This window comes from Ascidiella aspersa, chromosome 1, assembly GCF_963924565.1.
Source record: "Ascidiella aspersa chromosome 1, kaAscAspe10.2, whole genome shotgun sequence".
Taxonomy (NCBI): domain Eukaryota; kingdom Metazoa; phylum Chordata; class Ascidiacea; order Phlebobranchia; family Ascidiidae; genus Ascidiella; species Ascidiella aspersa.
In genome coordinates this window covers 12,039,960-12,059,962 of record NC_139447.1, presented here as the reverse complement: position 1 = coordinate 12,059,962, position 20,003 = coordinate 12,039,960, and the positions used below count along the sequence as shown (strand labels likewise).

Sequence of the window (20,003 nt, the reverse complement as noted above, 5' to 3'; positions counted from 1 at the left end):
AGTTTGCATCCTGTTTACAAACAGGTTAAAGAATTTTGTTTTTCTGCCTAAGGCAACGACAAACAAACTCACATTTTAATAGCCATTTCTAAATTTCGGGCGATTTATTCCATTTGTTTCGGTGAATGTCACTTTCGCGACAAGAGAATGGCAAGAAAAAAGGCAACCAGATAAGCAGTTCTCTCGCACTTCTGGGAAAAAATTATAAATACACCCGTTAAGGTGCAATTAGATCTGTATTAGGCAATTGGACGGGTCGAACCAAAAACCATTTGGTTTCAGGGAGCTTATTAGGATAGGCGAAATAAAACTAGAAGGACAGGTTTTGAGCGACAGGCAACGATTTACCTGTGGGCTTGTTTTAGATTATTTTTAGTATGTTTTGATCGAATTTCCTCGACGTTAAACTTCGTGGAATCGTTAGTTTATTTTACTCGTTAGATTTAAACATCTGTGCGAAAATCGCATTTTTGACAAATATTTCGTTTACTGTCATTCAATTAATCTAGTTGTATATGTTCAGTTACTAGACATTCCAATTAGAAATATAGCGAACGAAAATTATTTGCGATGAGCGTTAAAAAAGTTTTATCGCTCTTGGCAATTGTTGGCGCCTTTGCAAGTTCGAGTTACGGTAAGGAGTTTTTGTATAACAACTGTGTTCCTATTGTTATTGCTATACTAGCAACTCTGCTTGTTTTACAAGCTTGCCTTAAAAAAATGAAAAGTATTGCTGCAAAACGCCGTTCTTAGAATAACTCACTTTGACTTGTAATCTGATGTAAGCCAAGTGGTTTCGACCAAAATACCCATTCATTAGAATTTTAGAGCGTTGGTGATTCTCCCTCCCCCCTCACTTGTTTAACACTCGTTTGTGACAGCATCATTTCATATTGCCAAGGAGGACGTATTTACGCCATACATTTACCAACCGTAATTATTATTTATGTCAATTGTTCGATGCTTATGCGAGTGAAACGCACAGAAATAAATTGCCAAAATTTAATTTATATTTTGATTGATAAGTTAAAATTAACTAGATTTATAATTTTTTAATGATTTTTCTCTTGTAACAACTTAAAACGTCGAAATGTGATGTTTTCTGTAGAATGTAATTTTGGTACTATGAAATTTATAATATAAATTACGTTTTGTTTCGATCGCCAGCTTTGTTACTCTGTTTCGTTATAAGGCGAAAGTGCGGTACAGGTCCCCGTTATTTGGGCCTCAATCATATTATTCCTATAGCCATACGATTTGACCCGCTATACGTGGTTCGAGGAAACGAAACTGAAAAGCCGTTATATATGTCATATGTACCCCGATCCTTATTAAGCTTCCGCTTTCCGCTTTCAGGGCTGCGATGTTACGTTTGCAACGACGCAAAGTCGAACGCCGAGTGCACTCAACTCCGAAAGTGTCCGAGCGGCGCCGACGGCTGCCAGAACGTGGTACGGATGGAGAACGGACTCTTGCGAATCTCCAAGGCCTGTCAACAGTTCGAGGCGTGCCGGTCCAGCAGCAGACAGGTTAAATTATAAGCGGTTGTTTTTCTGTTTCTTTTTATCCTACCCCGTTTTTCACGACATAAATTGCGTAAATTACTTGTTTATTGCGCTGCGAAAAGTCGTTCGGTGTAGAACTGCGATTTAAAATTATTAAATAAACGCGTTTTTTTGTAAACAAATGTAACAAAGCACTGTGGCAAGTTTCGCCGACTTTGCATTATACCTTGTAAGGTTAAATGAACTCGGTTTACATCCCAATAAAACCACACCAGCTTTTGTGCAAGCAAATCCGATGGCAACATGGCTGTTTAGCCGCTGACCGCAAATCCTTTACGCACGAAGAAAGTTCAAACTTAACCTTGGCATTTCTATAGGGCACGTTTGTGAGGAAATTTAACTCGACCTCTCTTGTACGCATCCAAATACGGTAAACAAAAGCAAACGACTTTACCCGCTGACGCCCAAAAAAAACGAAACGTTTTACCACGAAACAACTTGAATAGACCAACTATTTTTCTTGTCCAGACATTCTCGTAGGATTCAATAATCCATCAGTATCGACGTCATTCAAGTCGCACTTGATCATGTTATGCACTTTTCTGCTATTGATTAGTGCAGACTCAAAGGATATGTTATGTCGATACGAGGTATTTGCGTTCGTGCGATCAAACTGGTAATTCGATTATTTAATCGTTTTTTTCAAAAAGTCTCTTAATTTCGTCTTATGCCCGGCCTTGATTTCGTGTTGCGCCAAGGAGCAACTATTATTTGTACACTTCGTAACTAGTAAATAAGCTACTTGTTAAGCAGCTTGTTTTCGCTTGTTTTCTGCAATGAACACGACAAAAAAGTTAATGCGATACCAAGTATTGAAATTCGCTCGAATAAAGTTCCCAATTCAAGTTGTTGTGTTACAAGGCATCGTCGAATTATTATTATGCATCATCAATCTAAATTACGGCAATTTTTCTATTCAACCCATACATAGGAGATAGCTACTGGTTCAACAACGTGCACTGCTTTCAGCAGTTTAAATGCCGTGATGGGAATAAGTTTTTCATTTAATATGAGGGCTTCCATTTATTTTTTGGCCCAATTCCGCGATGTTTTGCTTTTGATTGCCAATAAAGATAAACGTGATGTGACTCAATAACCAACATGACGTTAATTACATGCTTATTAACATTTGGCGGCGGTATTGCACCATATTTTGTTGTGGCACGTAATCCTTTTTGCACAGATTTTATAATCGCAACAATTTGATGTAGCTCGGAAATCCCCACAATGCAGCTGCAATTGATATTATCATTGATTTCCTTGTTTTTGGACATATGCCAATTTTGTTGTACGTCACACGCAATATAAATCGTTTATCTGCGCAAAAGTACAAAATCACGAGGGCAAACACAATTGCATAAATATGGTATCATGCAAAGCTAAGCCCAGTTTATATGCATATCTGGTCTTCCAGTCCAACGTTTGTTAAATGCGTTAAAATTTTAGTCGCCCTTCCTTGTAAAAACTGATGTTTTTGCCAGGAACTTATTTTATATAATTTTCGCATTTCATTCCCTAAGGCGTTTTTGACGAATTTGGTTTGTGTCTGATATAAATACCTAAACATTTTGGCGCTAAAGTTAAATTGCGTCTTTAGTAGCAAAGCGACACGACTCACAACACAATCTCGCAACATAAATGAAAGCTCGAGTTTTCAAAAGAAGAATGTGTTATTGGACGCATTAGACCTCTGGCCTTATAAGTACATCAAGGTGACCCGGCCGCAGATTTATTAAAAGCATCCGGTTTTACTTTCAGCCGTCTGACAATTTTTGCCGATCGCTCTCTTTATATGACGGGTATGATATACTAACATAGACAAATATCTGACAAAATTGGAAGTAAAGTGCTGAAACAAATCGCCGTCGCAAAAGCTAGAGTTGGAAAAAATGTCCCACGATTCCCGTTCAAAGAGGGAATGGTCACTTACTGAAATTTAAAGAGCTGTCGGTGAAAAAGCTTATTTGTCTAACTTTAAAGGTGTAACCCAACCTTAAATTTACTTATAATTTGCTGGAATTTTACTTCCAAATGTTTCACAGAACTACCGCCAATGCCAACCGGCAGCAGTCAGCGTCATCCAACGGGAGGTGATTCCCCGAAACGCCAACTTGCCGCCCAGCGTGTGCCGGTCATGTTGCCAGGGCGACGGGTGCAATCAAAAGTAAGTGCCTTTACGAAGTTGTTGTAAACTTCTTTTTGTGTAGTGATGACGGCGCAGGTTAGTTTTATTTCCCCAAATAAACCCAACGAAAAAGAAAGAAACGTGTTTGCATCGGTCCAACATTTCACGCAACAACTCCGTATTTGTCAACAATTTGTTTTGCTTTGTTTTGAAATGCTTCTAAATCTAACTTACCTTAAAGCAAGTTTAAGGTAGTTCTTATGATTAATTGCATGAATCAGCTTTAGCGGTATACGGATCGTATGTACTATTAAATGTACATTAACTGGTTTTGAGAAATCCATTTTTCACAAAAGGCCTAATATAAAAATGATGCCTTAGGTAACAAACCATGGCTTAAACACGAATGTCAGTTATGTGTCCAATTCGAACTGATAGCAATCTAGGATCGGATGAATAAGAATCTCATTTGGTCGCAGGCCTTATTTGAAGGAAGAGAGTCGCACGGGAAGGATAAATCCAAAGGCTCCATTAAGCTGGCGTCCGGTCAAGCCTGCTATTCGTGACGTCAAAGTTTACGTTCTCAGCCCTGACACGGCCCTCATCACCTTTTTAGGTAAATGTAAATACCTTAAAATAGTAAGGTAACTTTTCTCTTTGTGAATGTTTACATTTGTGGCACCCATAAGTATAAACAGGTTCAGTTACACCAACACTCCTCTAATTGTGATCATATTTAAAATAACATTAAGAAAATGTTTAATGTCCTTGGTCTTGTTTCCACTTATTACACGGTCGAAAAAGTCAAATTGAGACGCGGGCTCTAGATTTGATAACAATCCCATAAAAGCAACATTTAACCTTAAATATCAGAGTTTTTATCTTGACAATCAATAAATTGCCATCGAAGTCATTTCAAAAAAGCTTTTATAATTGTCGCATTGCTAATGTGACGTAAGAGCATCGAAAGTACATCAGTGGAAGCGAATAACTGAAATGCGACTTTAGCTACAGTTTTACGAATCTGTTTTGCGCTTCACCGGATTTGCAGCGTAGCTCCAGGTGCCCGTAGAAGATTTACGAAAGGCTTAAACGCGATTATTCAGATACAAATACAAACCTGCGGGTTACGCCGTTCAGATAAACGTTAATAAACTGCGGATAAGACAAGTTTAACTGTAAAGTACCAAAAAACTACTGTTACTTCAGGGATACCAATTCTTCGACGTGTGATAAATAGAATAAAAAGCAATATAAAACTTTTCTCCTGTTACGCGTAAAAAATGCAACGAACCTGTTGCGAACATTGCAGTTAGTTCGCCAGCATTTGTTTATCATTCTGGTAAATTAGGTCTTAGCATACTTAACTGAGATTTACGTACAATACGACGGTTGAAAATTTTATTTTATGACGGGTAAAATCAAAAAAAAAAATTTTTTTCTTAGTTTTTCTCAGTTTTAACGACGGTTCAACTGATAACAAATCATATATTGATTAGGTTAGATAAGTAGCTCAATTATGACATTAATTTACATTAAATATCCAAATAAATCTATTAACTACCAAAAGTCTTTTTTCGAACCACCGATCTTTTTTTCAGATATTAAAAACCACTCGGCTTCCTTTTTTAACGTCCAACTGTCACCGCGGAGAAACACCAGAATAGCTCCGGTGATCCTGCGCAACAATTCCGGTATCGCTGGTCTCAGCTTTACCCAGAAACTTCCCCCGAAAACCCTTACTTACTTGGTCAGGGGACTCTCAGCCGGAAACCCATACAGGTAAGACTTTGTTATACTCATTGTAGATTAAAGTTTTTTTAACATCACAGCACACAAGTTAAAAATTTTAGGCGTAGACCAGTATTTTGAGCCTTTCTCCAGTTTTGGAAAGACGTAATTGTTTCGACCAAAACTGCTTTTCCGAACAACGTTAATCTTGTTAATTATGGGTTTGATACGATTTGATCATGATTATTGTAACCGCAGATAACAAAACATTTTAATTCGATTTGTGTACATTTCAGCGTGGGTGGGGGAGTTGCAATGTCTCGACAAAATGCTAAATCTACACAATTTTTGTCGCAATTATGTCGTCACACCCACACAACACTTACTATGTTCTAGCATCGTTGTTACGTCATGTATAATCGCGTGGCTCTCGAACCCGGTGTTGGTCAATTCGGACGAGATTGTCGCGACTAATCCGACGATTAAATGCGACATGCCAACAAGTTACAAGTTCGTAAAGTCACCACTCAGTTGATCCGTATCTAGTAAACAACGCATTCTGCGGATTAAGGGACTTTCTGGACCGGTAAAGGTTTCACACCAAATATGGCCTTTTGCAACTTGTTAGAGTTGAACTTTCGTGATTAAATTCAAAATTAAAAGGCATTGAAAGTGGCAATGCTTAAAGCACAAAAATAGTTGTTTTCCGACTGCGATTTATGTCGAAATGGGTGTGAAAACATCACACACTTTTAATTAAATTTTGCTAAAAAGCAGTCCGGTACCGATGTAATGTTTGTCGCATAAGACTAACGAAAAACGTTTAACTGATAAAATCTATTTATTTTACGATCTATCATTAGGTTAATAAAAATTAGCTTTACTAAACCTCACTCGAGATAAGATCTTCAGGTGATCGCGGTAACTTGGATGTTGCCAGAGCGATTAACCTTATCGCTGTAAGTTTCCGTGTGTTTATAAAGTCAATATATACGTTTTCGACGATGTCTCCATACGTTGCGGTTAATCCTGCGAAGAATGTTAACTTTTAACGTTGTTACGTTTTGCGAAAAAGTAATAAACGGCAAATGCGTTATGTATTCCGACAACTTCGTGGGTTCGCGTGCCAAGTCTGCGGATTATAAATTCGACGTTCGATGATTTAATTATTTGGGTTGTTTTAAAAACAAACGGAAATCGTCTTATGAAGTTAGAACAGTCGTGGTGGATGCAATAAGTTGAAACGCGATGTTTTGTTTTTAAATTTTTAATTGTGCATTGCTTACTTTTCAGAATCAGCGTTATCGCCAAGCACAAGTCAGCAATCTACTCCAAGAAGATTTTTAAAACCTTCTACACAAGTAGGTGTTCCAAATATAGTTATTATCCGCTGCAAAGAACAACCGATTGAAGTTCGCGAACTTCTTGTCCTTCAAACGGCAAAAATGTAAATTGCCGTCGCCTCCTTGTCTTGTACGTTCTGCACTGTTTCTGTAATTGTTTGTGATTTGCAACTTAATAGGCTTCTCACGGTATTTACCGAAATCGGAAAGCACTTTGTTGTCGTTTGAACGATCTATTTGTAAAACATTTGAATGTAAATCCTGCGATATCGTGCGCAACAGTGTCGTTGTGCAAATATTCGCCAGACTTCGGTGTGTTAATTATTTGTAACCACTTTAAATATAAATCGACAATGGAAATTAAAAAGTCACGTACATCATTTTGGAACACGAATGCCGATCGTCAATGGCAGACGGATTCGTGGAAAGATATTTCTGCGAACAATTAATTTATTTAAATTCGGCAATTTTAATTTTTTAATATTTTACCTTTGTTGAAAGTGATACAAATTATATCCGGTTATCCCCTTTGATTATTCTATATGGCATACATAAACAATCTATTTAAAGATTGTTAAAAACTCTAAAGTTTTGTAATCATATAATGTTGGTATCGTCAACGGGAACATCGCTATTTATCTTCAGGGCCCCGACCACCTCAGGGAATTCGACTGATGAACTTTGACACCAACACGGTCTCAGTGTTCGTCACAATGGCGCGACCGGGCAACGGGGACAGGGTCAGTCATTATATGGTCAGTTACAGGTAAGAAAACTTGCACCATTTTGATTGAGAGTAATTTTTTCGGTAGATTGGTTACTTGAGTAGTTTATATGCCATCAATTCGGTTTAAATGTGGAATGGTGCATGTTGTACACTGGGTTGCCGTCTTTAGTGGCCTTTTCGAGATGTAGACTCCAAAATAAAAAAAATACACTTTTTTGTATTTATTGACGAGCATAACTGATCAATATTTTTTGTAGTTAATCACTTTTGTCCTAAATTTCCTATTTGCTGTATTGCGACCCTGTTGTTGCTTATTATGAAATTAGCAAGGCTTAAAAAAAAAAAAAAAGTGCGTAGAATTTTGTTTTATTTTTCCCCATACTTAGTCTTAGAACCGTTTTCTTTTTGTTCTTTCAGGAAGGCCGATGAACCTGTCTCCGCCGAATTTCGACTGCCGTCCTCTACCCGGGCTGGACTCGTGATGATACCCGATCTTATGCCGTCCACCGAGTACATCATTTCCGCCTGGACTGACGTAGTTTCCGCTGCCGGAAGAACAGTCGCGGTTTCGAAAAGGGTCGACCTGAAAGTCACCACTGGTGGGTGTCAATTGCAATATTGTTGAGCTTTCTTATCTATAGTAACAGCACGCAACGCGTTTAAATATAAAACAATATTTGATCGCATAGAAAGCTTCAGAGGCGTAGCCAGGGTATGTTGCGCCCGGGGCAAACTATAAAATTGGCGCCCCCTCCTCAATGTCCAATCACATTTTCTATTAGATTAACATAGTATACCTTACTTTATAAGAAAAAAAAAATAATTTTAATAGAACATTGTATTTAAAGAAGCAGCCGGCTCATTAGGCATTTGTAGGCCTTATTTTGGCGCCCCTGTACCTTGGCGCGGGGACATATGTACCCCACCGCACCCCCCTAGCTACGCCTCTGAATAGCGAAAGCTTGCGTTTCTTGGCGAAGACAACAATAAAGTGATTTATCGCAAAATGACTGTCCATCTTCTTTAAATAAAAGTATTTTAAGATATTCCAACCAAACGCTTACGTTTAGGGCTAAAATAAATTTGCGGTCGGTAATTATTGTTGACGTTTATGATTAATTTGCATTTCAACACCGACCGCCGCCGGGATACTGAATTTGCAAAAAAACATATTTTACACCAGTGCTTCCCAACCTTTTTCAGTTCGCGACTCACATTTTAATGCGAACTATATTGTGCGACCCACAATGAGGTATGACCAAACAACTAAAGTTACATAAACCTTCCATCTTTACTACTGGCGTACATATTGAAATAAGTAATGCGACACAACACATCTAATTGTTACATATTTGGGAAATTGATGCATGAACTTTACGTAATTGTGATGCAATAATTTCCCGATCTAATAGAAAACTGTAACATTTAGAGGTACTTCGTGACCCACCTGAAATAGCTTCGCGACCCACTGGTTGGGAAGAACTGCTTTACACTATCGGACAAGAAATAACTTTTTTTTGGGATTTGCGCCAAGGCGGCGTTAAACAGAAGCTTGTGCGCAAAGAAGCAAATTCGTAACGGAGTGTTTTTTAAACTCAGCCGTTCCCGGAATCGCCGAGGTCCTGGCTTCCGAGTTGCACGCAACCAGCATCACTTGGTCATTCCGACTGCCATATTACGTAACAGAACGATCACAGGAGAGGTTTATCATCACGGTGCGCGACGACACCCACGGACGAATCCTTGTCGGTAAGTTGAATAAAATTGCGAAAAAACCCTACGCAAATAAGGAAGCAAATAACATGCATGTTTGAATGACTTTAATTTAATTTTTTTATAGCAAAAAGTTAATATAATAGTTTTTTTTACGAACTCAGCAGTTATCCCGTTTTTACTATTAAAAAAGCTTACAATATTTAAAGTGCATTTAATTGAAAGTTTAAAAACAAAACTTCTAGAATAGTTAGTGTCGCCCAAAATAGAAGTATTTTTTAGCACTTTTTCTTTTTTTATTTGAAATTTGGTAATAAGCTATGATAAAATCCTCATTTGGTGTAATATACAAACATCTAATTGTTAAGTTTTGTTTATATTTACTCTTTTTTTAATTTAAATATTTGGTAAATACGTTACTTGTTCGTAAAACCGTTATCCAACGATCAAAATCCAGTTACTGAATGCTGGTTGCGCAATGCGTAATGTGCCCACCACGCGATGATCAATTGGCAACTCGTAATCTGGAAGCTCCCGCGCTGCCCGATTGTTGTATTACAATGCACCGAGCGCCGCCTGCTATTGTTGTCGATTATTGCAAGAATTAAGCGGCTTCGGCACGAATGGCATTTCGAGCGAAGGTGGCGACTCCAACCGGGGATAAAGCGATTCCATTGTCACGAAACGGCGATTCGATTGTCGCTGTTTATCCAGGCATGCTTGCCAATTCGACAGAATACGCATCTCGATTACGTCATACAAAAACTGGTCATGAAATGTCACCGAACGATCGGGAAGTATTGACGGCGAGACAAACGTGATATATTTTTTAATTAATAATATGTGTGAACATTAGTGCAGTGAAAATATTCAAACCGGCCAAAGCTAATTAGCAATAAAAAACGCAATTCAATTAAATCAAATGGCCGTATACATTTTTTCCACGGTAAACGACGCTGGCCACCAACTTATGCAATAGCTAAAAGTGCATTTGCTAATAAGGTATGTTTCTTCGAAAAACAATCTATTGAGATCCGTTAATGATTTTTACGTGCCATTGGTTGAGAACCGAAATGCTGGAATATTTTTTTACTATTTTAGACACAACATTGGACAAGAGCGCACGCTCTTACACCGCTACCGGACTGACACCTCGTACAGTTTACACGTTCAGCATCAAGGCAAGCAACGCTGGCAAAGATTCAGTCACCGCTTATTCGGAGCCTATCAAGACACGTAAGTTGGCCAATGTGGTGCTAATTTCTCATTTTGAACCGGCAGGAGGTTGATACGCGTAAATGTATTATTTTTTGTGTGCAAAACCTCGTATTAGACATTAACTAAACTATTCAAAAGTTATTTGAGCGAATAGATTGAGTCAGCAAACTTAAAGCGAGAAAAGCTATTAGAACGTTAATTGCAAAGATTTATCTTCCGACCTCGTCCCCGGGTTCGTTATTGCCATTGATCAAAATTATTACACTGTTGAAAAGTATACCCTCGGCCAGATTACAGGTAAAACATATGTTAATGAAAAAGTGAAAATTCTAAACATACCAAAATAAAGTAAAAACGGATAGTGGCAAAAACAAGATATGTCGCGAAAAATAAATTTTCAGCCCAAAGTTTAATATGAAACTATAGACACATTTCTATTAATTACTTTTATCGAACGTAAAATGCCTTGTAATGGATTCTAGCGAATCGCGAAAAGCTATTATTTGGTCCAAATAAAGCTGTACGGAAACAAGAACACGCTTGTAAAAATAGTCTCTCTTTACGCATGCGCAGTGACACGTTGTTACGGGTGCGTCGACGCGATGTCACGTGACGAGTGCATGGCGATCGTGGAATGCTCCCCTGAGTCAAGCGGCTGCCTCAACGTGGTTCGACGTCACTCGGTAACCAACACCGGCAAATACCAGCCGTCCAGCTACAGGGCTTCTCTTGTCTGCAAACAGCCCAATGCCTGCGATGATAACGAGAAGCAGGTAAAAATGACAGGGCTCATTATTGTTTTAAAAAAGAAAGCACTTTTAACTTTTTGAAAAGGTAACAATCAATATTTTTTTTGGTTCTCGATAAAGGGATGTTTTTCCTACAAATAACGCTTTCACTGCCCTTTTGCAAGAAAAGCAGGGCTTCGAAAGAGTAGAATTATTATTATGTCATTAGGAGTTAATTTTCTACTTTTTAAATAATTTTGGTATACATTTGGCTTGGCTTCCTATGCCTGCCTGTACACGATTACTGCTTTTTCCCAATGAAGCTAAGTTATTTTCCTATAATTGTTTGTACTTTAATACACCACCTGAACGATTGACGTCACAATCCCCACTATTTTCCACAGAATGTCACGGAACAATGCAATCCGGACAGAAATCGAAATGTAGATCCGCCCGAGGTCTGCAGGTAATTATATCTATTTATCTTTCACGGAGTATCCCTTTAAAATCTATTGCAGAAAAGGAATTTTGCAATATTAGCCAAATTTTATTGGGACACAAGCAACTAAAATACAATAGTGTTCAGTGACCAAAATATGGGCTCTCCACCGACTACTTGTTTATATTTTCAGATGTTGTTGTGAGGGTGATCTATGCAACGGGCCGGGTACAACTTGCGGTCGTGTGTTAGGATGGTTGGACCCCTTCCGATCTCCCGAACAACTGATTTTTTCACCCCTTGGTATGTATACTTTTCCTTGTTAGTAAGTGACCTCTGTCAGCTTTCTTAAGTTTATAATTTTTTTAAATTTGATCTTGTGTGGATTTTAAAGTTTTCTTATAGCATTTACCGATATTACATCTAAAAGTAGTTTTAAACTAGGCATTTTGAAATACGCAAAAAACAGTTTTACACTGAATAGCCTCTTATCATTATAATAAAGACAAAACGATGTCACACTACTCACACATATTATGTTTTAACTTATAGAATACTGCGAGGAGCGCAGCCTTATCACGAACGGAATGGTTATCTGCAGCAGCGGAAACGAGATCGGGTCAGTTTGCACTTTCACCTGTTCTGGAGGTTACTACTTGGTGGGAGTGGGCATAAGCTCCTGTTCCAATGACGGCTCGTGGACAGCGTTGACGCCGCAATGCCTCGAACTAAGTAATTTTTTTTAAGCCCTGCTCAGCCAATAAACAACAGGACGCAAATTCGATAAATTACGGTCGGAGATACTTTGTAATTTAACCAGATGAGTCGCCGATACACTTTGCGTTTTTGCGTTATACCTTTTTACGCTGTTGCAATAAATAAGGCTAAACTTACAACTAGTTGCTTGGGATTCAAATTTGCTCAGCATTTTTTGCACTGATTGGATTTGTTTCTGTTTATTCCGATATTGGTTCATACTTCATATATAATGTATCTGCCAGGTTAATAAACTTTCAGACAGACTAGTCCATGACGTCTTGGTTATGCTGTATCTCACAAGTTCATCTTTGTCCTGTGTGATTTATGCAACTTACAGTAGTGACGTAACATGTAATGCGATTTTCTCTTGTAAGCCACTATACATACTTCCGCACCTGCCGGGTTCTTATCTTCCGCACTTTAGTGCCTTACACTGTAGGGCGTCGTTTCTGTAAACCAATTTGGAATTTCTCTCTGAGAACGCATTTTTGCTATTACTGAATTACTGATACTTTAAAATACCTTTAAAAAAATGTTTAGTCATCGAATTTATAATTTGCGTAAGGTTATGTGATATGAACAAAATTATGTTTGTTTTTAGGTAGATCAACCAAACAGATTTTTCGTCCTGCGTTCTGCATAAACACATATTACTGACAAACCTATAAATAAAAAAAACATCAACAAGCGGTCGTTGCAAAATACAAAAGGATTCATTATTCAAAATTTGGATTTTTTGAGATCGCTGGCAAATCGTTTACATTTAATGCTCTAATACCCTAACTTAATTCCCAATATACGTTTTGCAGGGAAAACAACAATATTTGCGTTTTCAATTTCAGAGCCCTGCCCTGAATTGGACGTCGAAGGCATGGTTCTCAGTTGCAGCAACGATTTCAACGGTGGGTCAGTTTGTGACGTCGAGTGCAAAAGCGGGTACATGCTCACTGGTCCGAAACGAGTTGCCTGCAGCCGACAAGGAAAGTGGAAAAACGACCCACCGACTTGTCTCCAGATAGGTAGGTTTGTGTTTTTTATCCCGTTATGATTCACATCTAAAGAGCAGTTAAGCTCACGACATGCGTCACATAACGAAAAGGTGGATTATGTTTACAACCATTAAAGTACGGCCCGTAAACTTATCAGGTTTAAAAGATTAAATTTAACCTTTAGTAACCTTTTAGTAACCTTTAAATTAATCCTTTCAATTTAACCTTTACGTCTTTCAATTTAAAATAAATGCAAATAACCGAGTTATAAGTTTGGGATTTACCCAGCGTTCTCTGTTAATCGCATGAATTAATAATGCAGTTTGTAACCTTCATTTGACTTGTGTACCGAAAGGTTAAATGGAATATCAAGGTGGAGTATAGTTTTTCTGATAATGACAGACCAAGGGTTACTAAACTTGTTAAATAAAGGATTTTTTTTGTTAAAACGACAATCATATTACCACAGTTAATTATAATACTGTGATACATTTTCTATTAAGCTAAAGGAGTTACAAATAACAATTAGAAAGTTGACCAACTCTCAATTGATAGTTAAGCGATTTTAGACCCCGTTTGCAATGGATTACATTTCAGCATATGTTGTGTAAACGCGAGCTGAACCATTGGCTCTTTGTAAACTTTCGCCGGTGCCCATTGCAAAATTTCCCGCGCAATTCCAACTAAATTGCACAATGTACATTATCCGATCAGAGGCGGAATGACGTGAGACTTTTTATGCAAAACAGAAAACTTTAAAACGTTTGAAATGAATTAGCAGTTCTTGAAATAAATCCACTGGAGGGGCACGTGAAGTTAAATGTGGGCGCCCTGTCTGAGAAAAAAACACTTTATAATTATTCCTGTTTCTAAAAACAAAACGCCAGGGCCCAGACGTTGCAACACGCGAAGAAGTTTAATTAGCCCAAATATGGGCGACCTGTAATCCTGCTTAATGAAAAACGCAAAACACTGCGGCATAAACAGGCACAGGATAACACGCTTTGATTATACTTGAAACCAAATATGGCCGCTGTGTTGACTGATAGGTTAAACTAACCTTTTTGCTTCTCAGACGACTGTCAGCCAGACCCTTGCATACACGGTACTTGCAATGACCTCATCAATGATTACGAGTGCGAATGCACTCCCGGGTGGCGGGGAAAGATTTGCGATACCAAAGGTAATATTTCTGTATATTTCTTGCCTATTAACGAAAACGAAAAACTAACAATAAATATATACGCTATCATTTTTTTCATGTTTGTCTGGTTGCGATTAACTCAATTTTTTTCTCGTTAAGCATTTTAAAATTCGTATTGTTTTGTGCAAAACCCAAGTAACTAGCGAACATAGCGTTGAACCGAATAAACTGTATCTTTTTGCCGCCAGTTTTCTGCGGGGAACTGAGCGCGCCAAAGAACGGAAAGCTGGAATGCACGGACAGCAACAAGTTTGGCTCGCGGTGCAGGTACGCTTGCGGAGTAGGGTATGAGCAGCACGGCCCGTCCTACGTCAGGTGTTTGAGGGACGGCTACTGGTCCTCGCTCGAGCTCACTCTCTGCGTGGCTAAAGGTAAGTCTCATCATTTCGTAAATAGTACTTTTTATAGGTCTCTGCGATAACTCAAAAAGGATGTTGCTCGGCTGCAGTAATTTGAAAATACCGAGCCGAGTTACTTACAAACTACCTTGGTCCGTGATAAATTTTGATAAACACCACCCCTTTAAATAAAATACCTTCATTAGCTTTAAGAACAAAAACTCTTGATGAAAACACGTTGTAGGACGTGGGTTAAATGGGGTCCTATATATATTGCTCATATTTTTCAATTTTAAATCGCGTATTTTGATTATGTATAAATCATTATATATCACTAGGTTATCTTTGAGACCAGGTGTTGTATTCATTGTAGAGAAACTCGGTTTCTTCGTAACTTGAAACTCCACTATAGTTCACAAAATATAGCAAGAAATATTAGGCCACATTGCTCTAAATCTAATATGCAGTAGATGGCATCGGACGATTAGGGCAGAGCAGTAGTTTTTGGTCAAGTACCTGGTTGCAGTTTATTTTGGAAGGTGCAATCAGTTCTACTAACCAATTTGTTTTACTCAGATTGTAAAGTGCCTCCCCAAAACCTAATGAACGGCGGTACGGTAAATTGCACAGGCTACAAGGTTGGCGATACTTGTGATTTTTCTTGTCCAAATGAACTTGACATTGCCGGTGGAGAGGATAGGATCACGTGCCAGAGCGAGTGAGTCAAACTTTTTTGTCTAAGTTCAACCCGTGTTTCTACATTTATGAACGTCGACATCCACTGACTAAAATGGAAAAGTCAACGATAGGAATATCCATGTATAGGGCGGGAACACAAAGAAAAGTAACATTATCTAAAACAGAGTAATATGAATATTCGGTTAAGGTTGAAATTAGGCGAGTTACTTATGAAGTTCGAAGCATAGGTTTGGGGGTTAGGTACATTCTGGTCATTTAGGTCTTATTCCGAAATGTGTTATTCCGGCGTTAATGTTTAATGTCAATCTTATGACTGGAGACCGTACTAAGCAGGTTTAGGAGGGCTACAATAATTTAGACAAGACTTGACTCAAGTCATTTACGAAAATGGCTTGGCATATGTTAAAATGGTTTAATTACATACGTTTTAGTTAAATATGGTTATTTAGGCCAATTGTTAAATGTAATAAATTATAATTTGCTATTTGTTGCCCGTTTTCTGTTTGCTTTACAAAAATTGGTCACAATAAAACGTGTTCACCATTTTAAGTTGAATGTTTCATGTTGATGCCAACGCTGTAAAGTTAAATTGACCTGATGCCATTTTAGGGAAATCTATAAATGCGCATTGCATTCGTCGATACTCGTTACCAAGTATGTTTAATTGAATTCGTCATTTATATTATCACAAAGCCTAATACCTCATGCTTTGTAACTAATGCAACCTACCAACTTGATCTTCCCTTTTAATCGTGCAGCCAAACATGGTCTGGCAAGGTGCCCTGTTGCGACCTCCCGTGTCCACCTCACGCCCTCGTGGACCTCCTCTTCCTCCTCGACTCCTCCTCTTCCGTGGGCAAGAGCAACTGGAAGACTCTTATCGAATTTACAAATCTTCTGGTAAGAGGACCCTTAAACGGTTTTGCGAGTTTCGTTAAGACTTATCTAGGTTACATGTAACACGTTATAAACTAATTATAATTTGTCTGTGTTATTTTGCTTTAGAGAAAACTCAATGGTTCTTACCTTTTCTGGACGCCAGCTTTAAACTGTCGTTGCGTAACGCATTTTAAAAATATACACTTTACTCTAATATGCTTATTAATATTGAAACCCGTCAAAAAATCGATTCAAGTTATACTTTACATTTTATTTTCTATGTAATACGACAAAAGTAGAATATAGCTTTGGCCCGCCACATTAGACCTGCGTTAATTTTTTTAAACTAATTATATGACCCGAAAATTCTTGCGTATAGGCCTACTATTAGTGATTCGCTATGTTTAAGAACAACTTCTTCAGTTGTTTGGCTTTACCTTTCTTTTTCACCAATGACGTTTAGGTCCTTTATATAATAGCGTTTTATCACAGTTAATTCAAGTTAGGTCATTTATAAGGCCAAAATACCAGGTATAAAATTTGTGGAATCATTGTAAAAACAAACACTACCGTAAAGTTTATTCCTTCCTCTTTGTCTATTACGTCCAGTGCTGAAAAGTACCGCAATTTTAGTAAAACTACGTGTTTTTTTACCAGCTTGACTCGTTCGTAATTGGACCCGAAGATATGCGAGTTGGGGTCGCCCGGTACAACCGAAGGGTCGATAAGAGGAATGAGATCTTGATGGGCGACTATATGAGCGTTGGCCAGCTGCGACACAAGCTGAATAAGATTCCCTACAATGGAAGAGGTTAGAAAAACGCATGTTTGACAGATTTTTTTTCTTTAAACGGCTAAAAAATTGTTTAAGTCAATACATACTTCACCATGTCCCTTAACCTTGATGGTGAAATTTTCTGTGTAATACGTTGCTAATTATGTGTAATACGTTGTCGCCCATTTATATTGCCTCAGCACATAGCCTTGCACCTCCGTGGATGTAATACTGTCAGTTGTTTTATAAAATTGGGTCAGCCTTTTTTAAATTAGTTTACGAAATCTTCGTTTAATATTATTAATGAATAATGAACCCTTTGGTAATGAACATTATGTTGTAAAATCTTTAGTGGAGGTAGGACTGGTCCATGGAAAATCATTTAGTCCGTGGTCTATTACGGGTACGTATTTGCCCCGTTGGTATAAAAGCCTGCACACCCCTGATTTATAAAAGTTATGCAATCTTAAAAAACTATCTTTCCATTTTAAATTTGCAGGTGCGTATTTTTAGAATTAAATGACTAAGAACCATTTCTCGTACAATTTAACGTTTTAAAACTAAAATGTTTTTATAGGTACATTGACTGGTAGAGCTCTGTGGCATCTGCACACAGAAAGTCTCCGCGCACCCGGAAACCGGCCCAACGTACCCGATGTGATTGTCATCATCACGGACGGAAAAGCAACCGACAAAGTGGAAAAGGCTGCTCAGGCTATCAGGGATCAAGGTGTCAAGGTGGGTTTGTTTTGCTCGGGTTAAATGTGCGGTGTTTATTGCCCCTTTCTTTTACTTTATATCCGCCCCGGTATAAATCGACCGAAAAGAGTGTTATGTTTATTCTTTGTTGTTCATGAATGACGAAGGGTGAAGTTTCGTTTAGGATTTCACTCTCACAAGGTGTCCGTTTAACGGTTTAGGATTTCACAAGGTGTCTGTTTAACGGTTTAGTCCTAACCTATTTTGACATTAGATATATCACAGGGTGAAATTAACGCTTCGTCGTTTCGCAACAATAAATGACACGCATCGAATCAACGGCGTGGTTATACAAAGCAATGCAGTAGAATAGGTACAAAATCCTATTTAGCGCCGTGAGCACAAACTTTAGGCGTAGGTTGCTTGTGTTGCCTGTCAAAAATACGTCCTGAATATTGTATGATGCAAACTGTCTGTTGACCGTATTAGCAAATCTCTTAAATTGTCACGAATTTATTTAATACGTTTAATATCGAATTACCCCTAAACAAGTGTGCTAAAACGAAGCTACTTTTTCAAACACAATTTACTTTGCAGATCTACGTTGTTGGGGTTGTGAACCGATATAATCGAATGAACATGACCCAGCTTGCTTCGATGTCCTCCGGTCCGGATTATTTGCAGATCATCACCGAAGGTTACGAGAAACTGGCGCGTGATCTAACCTCTCAGCTGACCAAAGATGTATGCTGGTTGCCTTGTAACTTCAAATACGAACAATGGTGAGTTTTTTGTTTTTATTGATATTCGTCATTCGGGGATTTCTGTGCGAATTTTACCATGCATTTTAAACCTTAAAAATGCTTATCTCAACAAAAAAAGTGTCCTCACGCGATTTTTTGAAAGAACACAATTTTTTGATTTTCGAAATTTTCAAATTTAATTCTTGAGTGCAACTGCTCTATAGTGGGAGTAAAAAATGACACATCAAATCCAACAGCCTATACAAATGAAGGCTGCAGTATAAGCCTACTTATTATTTAACAGCAAATAAATAAAAACAAAACATTTGCACAGGGAACTTTCGAATCGACAGCGTCAGGCGTTGGCGATGAGCGAAGATGAAGAATTTTGGCGAAGTTTGGATCAAAATGCCCCTCTTGGAGCCCCACAACCGACACCTTTGCCCAGCAATAAAGAAGATGCGCCACCCGAAGAACCGACTGTTGGTATCTAACACCCAGATTGCGCAATCTGTTAAAATGTTTCGATTTTTTCACTGTCGATACGTAAAGATTTCTTGTGAAATCCGCAAGCGCCACAAGCACACATGCAATCTTGTAAATTTGTGCAAATATCTTCCGAAAAATTCACTATTTGTATTAGTTGTTTTGCAAAAGATTTCTGCTAAAGAAGGACGTTAACCGTTTGTACTGTAATTATATTCGAAGAACATATGATTTATATGCTTTTGGAGCACCTATGCTTGGGCTGTCTGGTATATTTCACCAAACTTCTATAAAGTTCTTAAATCATTAAAGGTTTGGTGGGCAAGGGCGAACTTAAGGGGGAATAACCCCCCGCTTAGCGTGAATTATTTAAGTTTCTATTATGTTAAATATCTCCAGGGTCTTCGCGAAAGAAATATCTCCAGGCCTTCGCGATTACTGTAATACGATTGAAAACAGCACGTGTTTTTCAAATTATGGTTGTTTTATGTCGTCATTTGAAACAATCTATGTCCTCTCTCAATTTAAAGTTGTTTTGTTTAAGATTGTTCAGTGTTTTTTCTTTTGATTTCGCTTATTTTTTATTTCTTTATTGCAAATGCTCTAAATGTACAGTCGTTATTTTTGTCCTCTGTTCCATTTGTTTTGCAAATAAACGACGTCACACATAATCAAGAAAACCGTGATTCTACAGGAACGTTGTACATCGACGTGAAGAAAATATTAAATGCGACGGTCATCAATGTTAAGCAAACATTTATAGGTTAAATGGCGAATAAAGCTATTTGGGCTTTGATGTTATTTGCCTACCACAACGTGCTTTTTATCCTATTCTGAGCGTTT

At 38.1% G+C, this 20,003-nt stretch overlaps 1 protein-coding gene across 1 annotated transcript; it reads left to right on the top strand.

The window, feature by feature from the left end:
- The first annotated feature begins 521 nt into the window (after positions 1 to 521).
- Positions 522 to 19,168, top strand: LOC146167534 (uncharacterized). The gene is made up of 23 exons (XM_083385986.1): positions 522 to 634; positions 1,357 to 1,529; positions 3,608 to 3,729; positions 4,170 to 4,306; positions 5,292 to 5,472; positions 6,715 to 6,782; positions 7,410 to 7,530; positions 7,909 to 8,090; positions 9,091 to 9,240; positions 10,306 to 10,440; positions 10,996 to 11,195; positions 11,555 to 11,616; positions 11,783 to 11,892; positions 12,142 to 12,321; positions 13,191 to 13,367; positions 14,413 to 14,520; positions 14,730 to 14,912; positions 15,456 to 15,597; positions 16,337 to 16,478; positions 17,115 to 17,268; positions 17,810 to 17,970; positions 18,529 to 18,713; positions 19,009 to 19,168. Exons 1-23 carry the CDS (start codon positions 571 to 573, stop codon positions 19,166 to 19,168), a joined length of 3,297 nt encoding a protein of 1,098 aa, XP_083242112.1. The 5' UTR covers positions 522 to 570.
- The last annotated feature ends 835 nt before the right edge of the window (positions 19,169 to 20,003 follow it).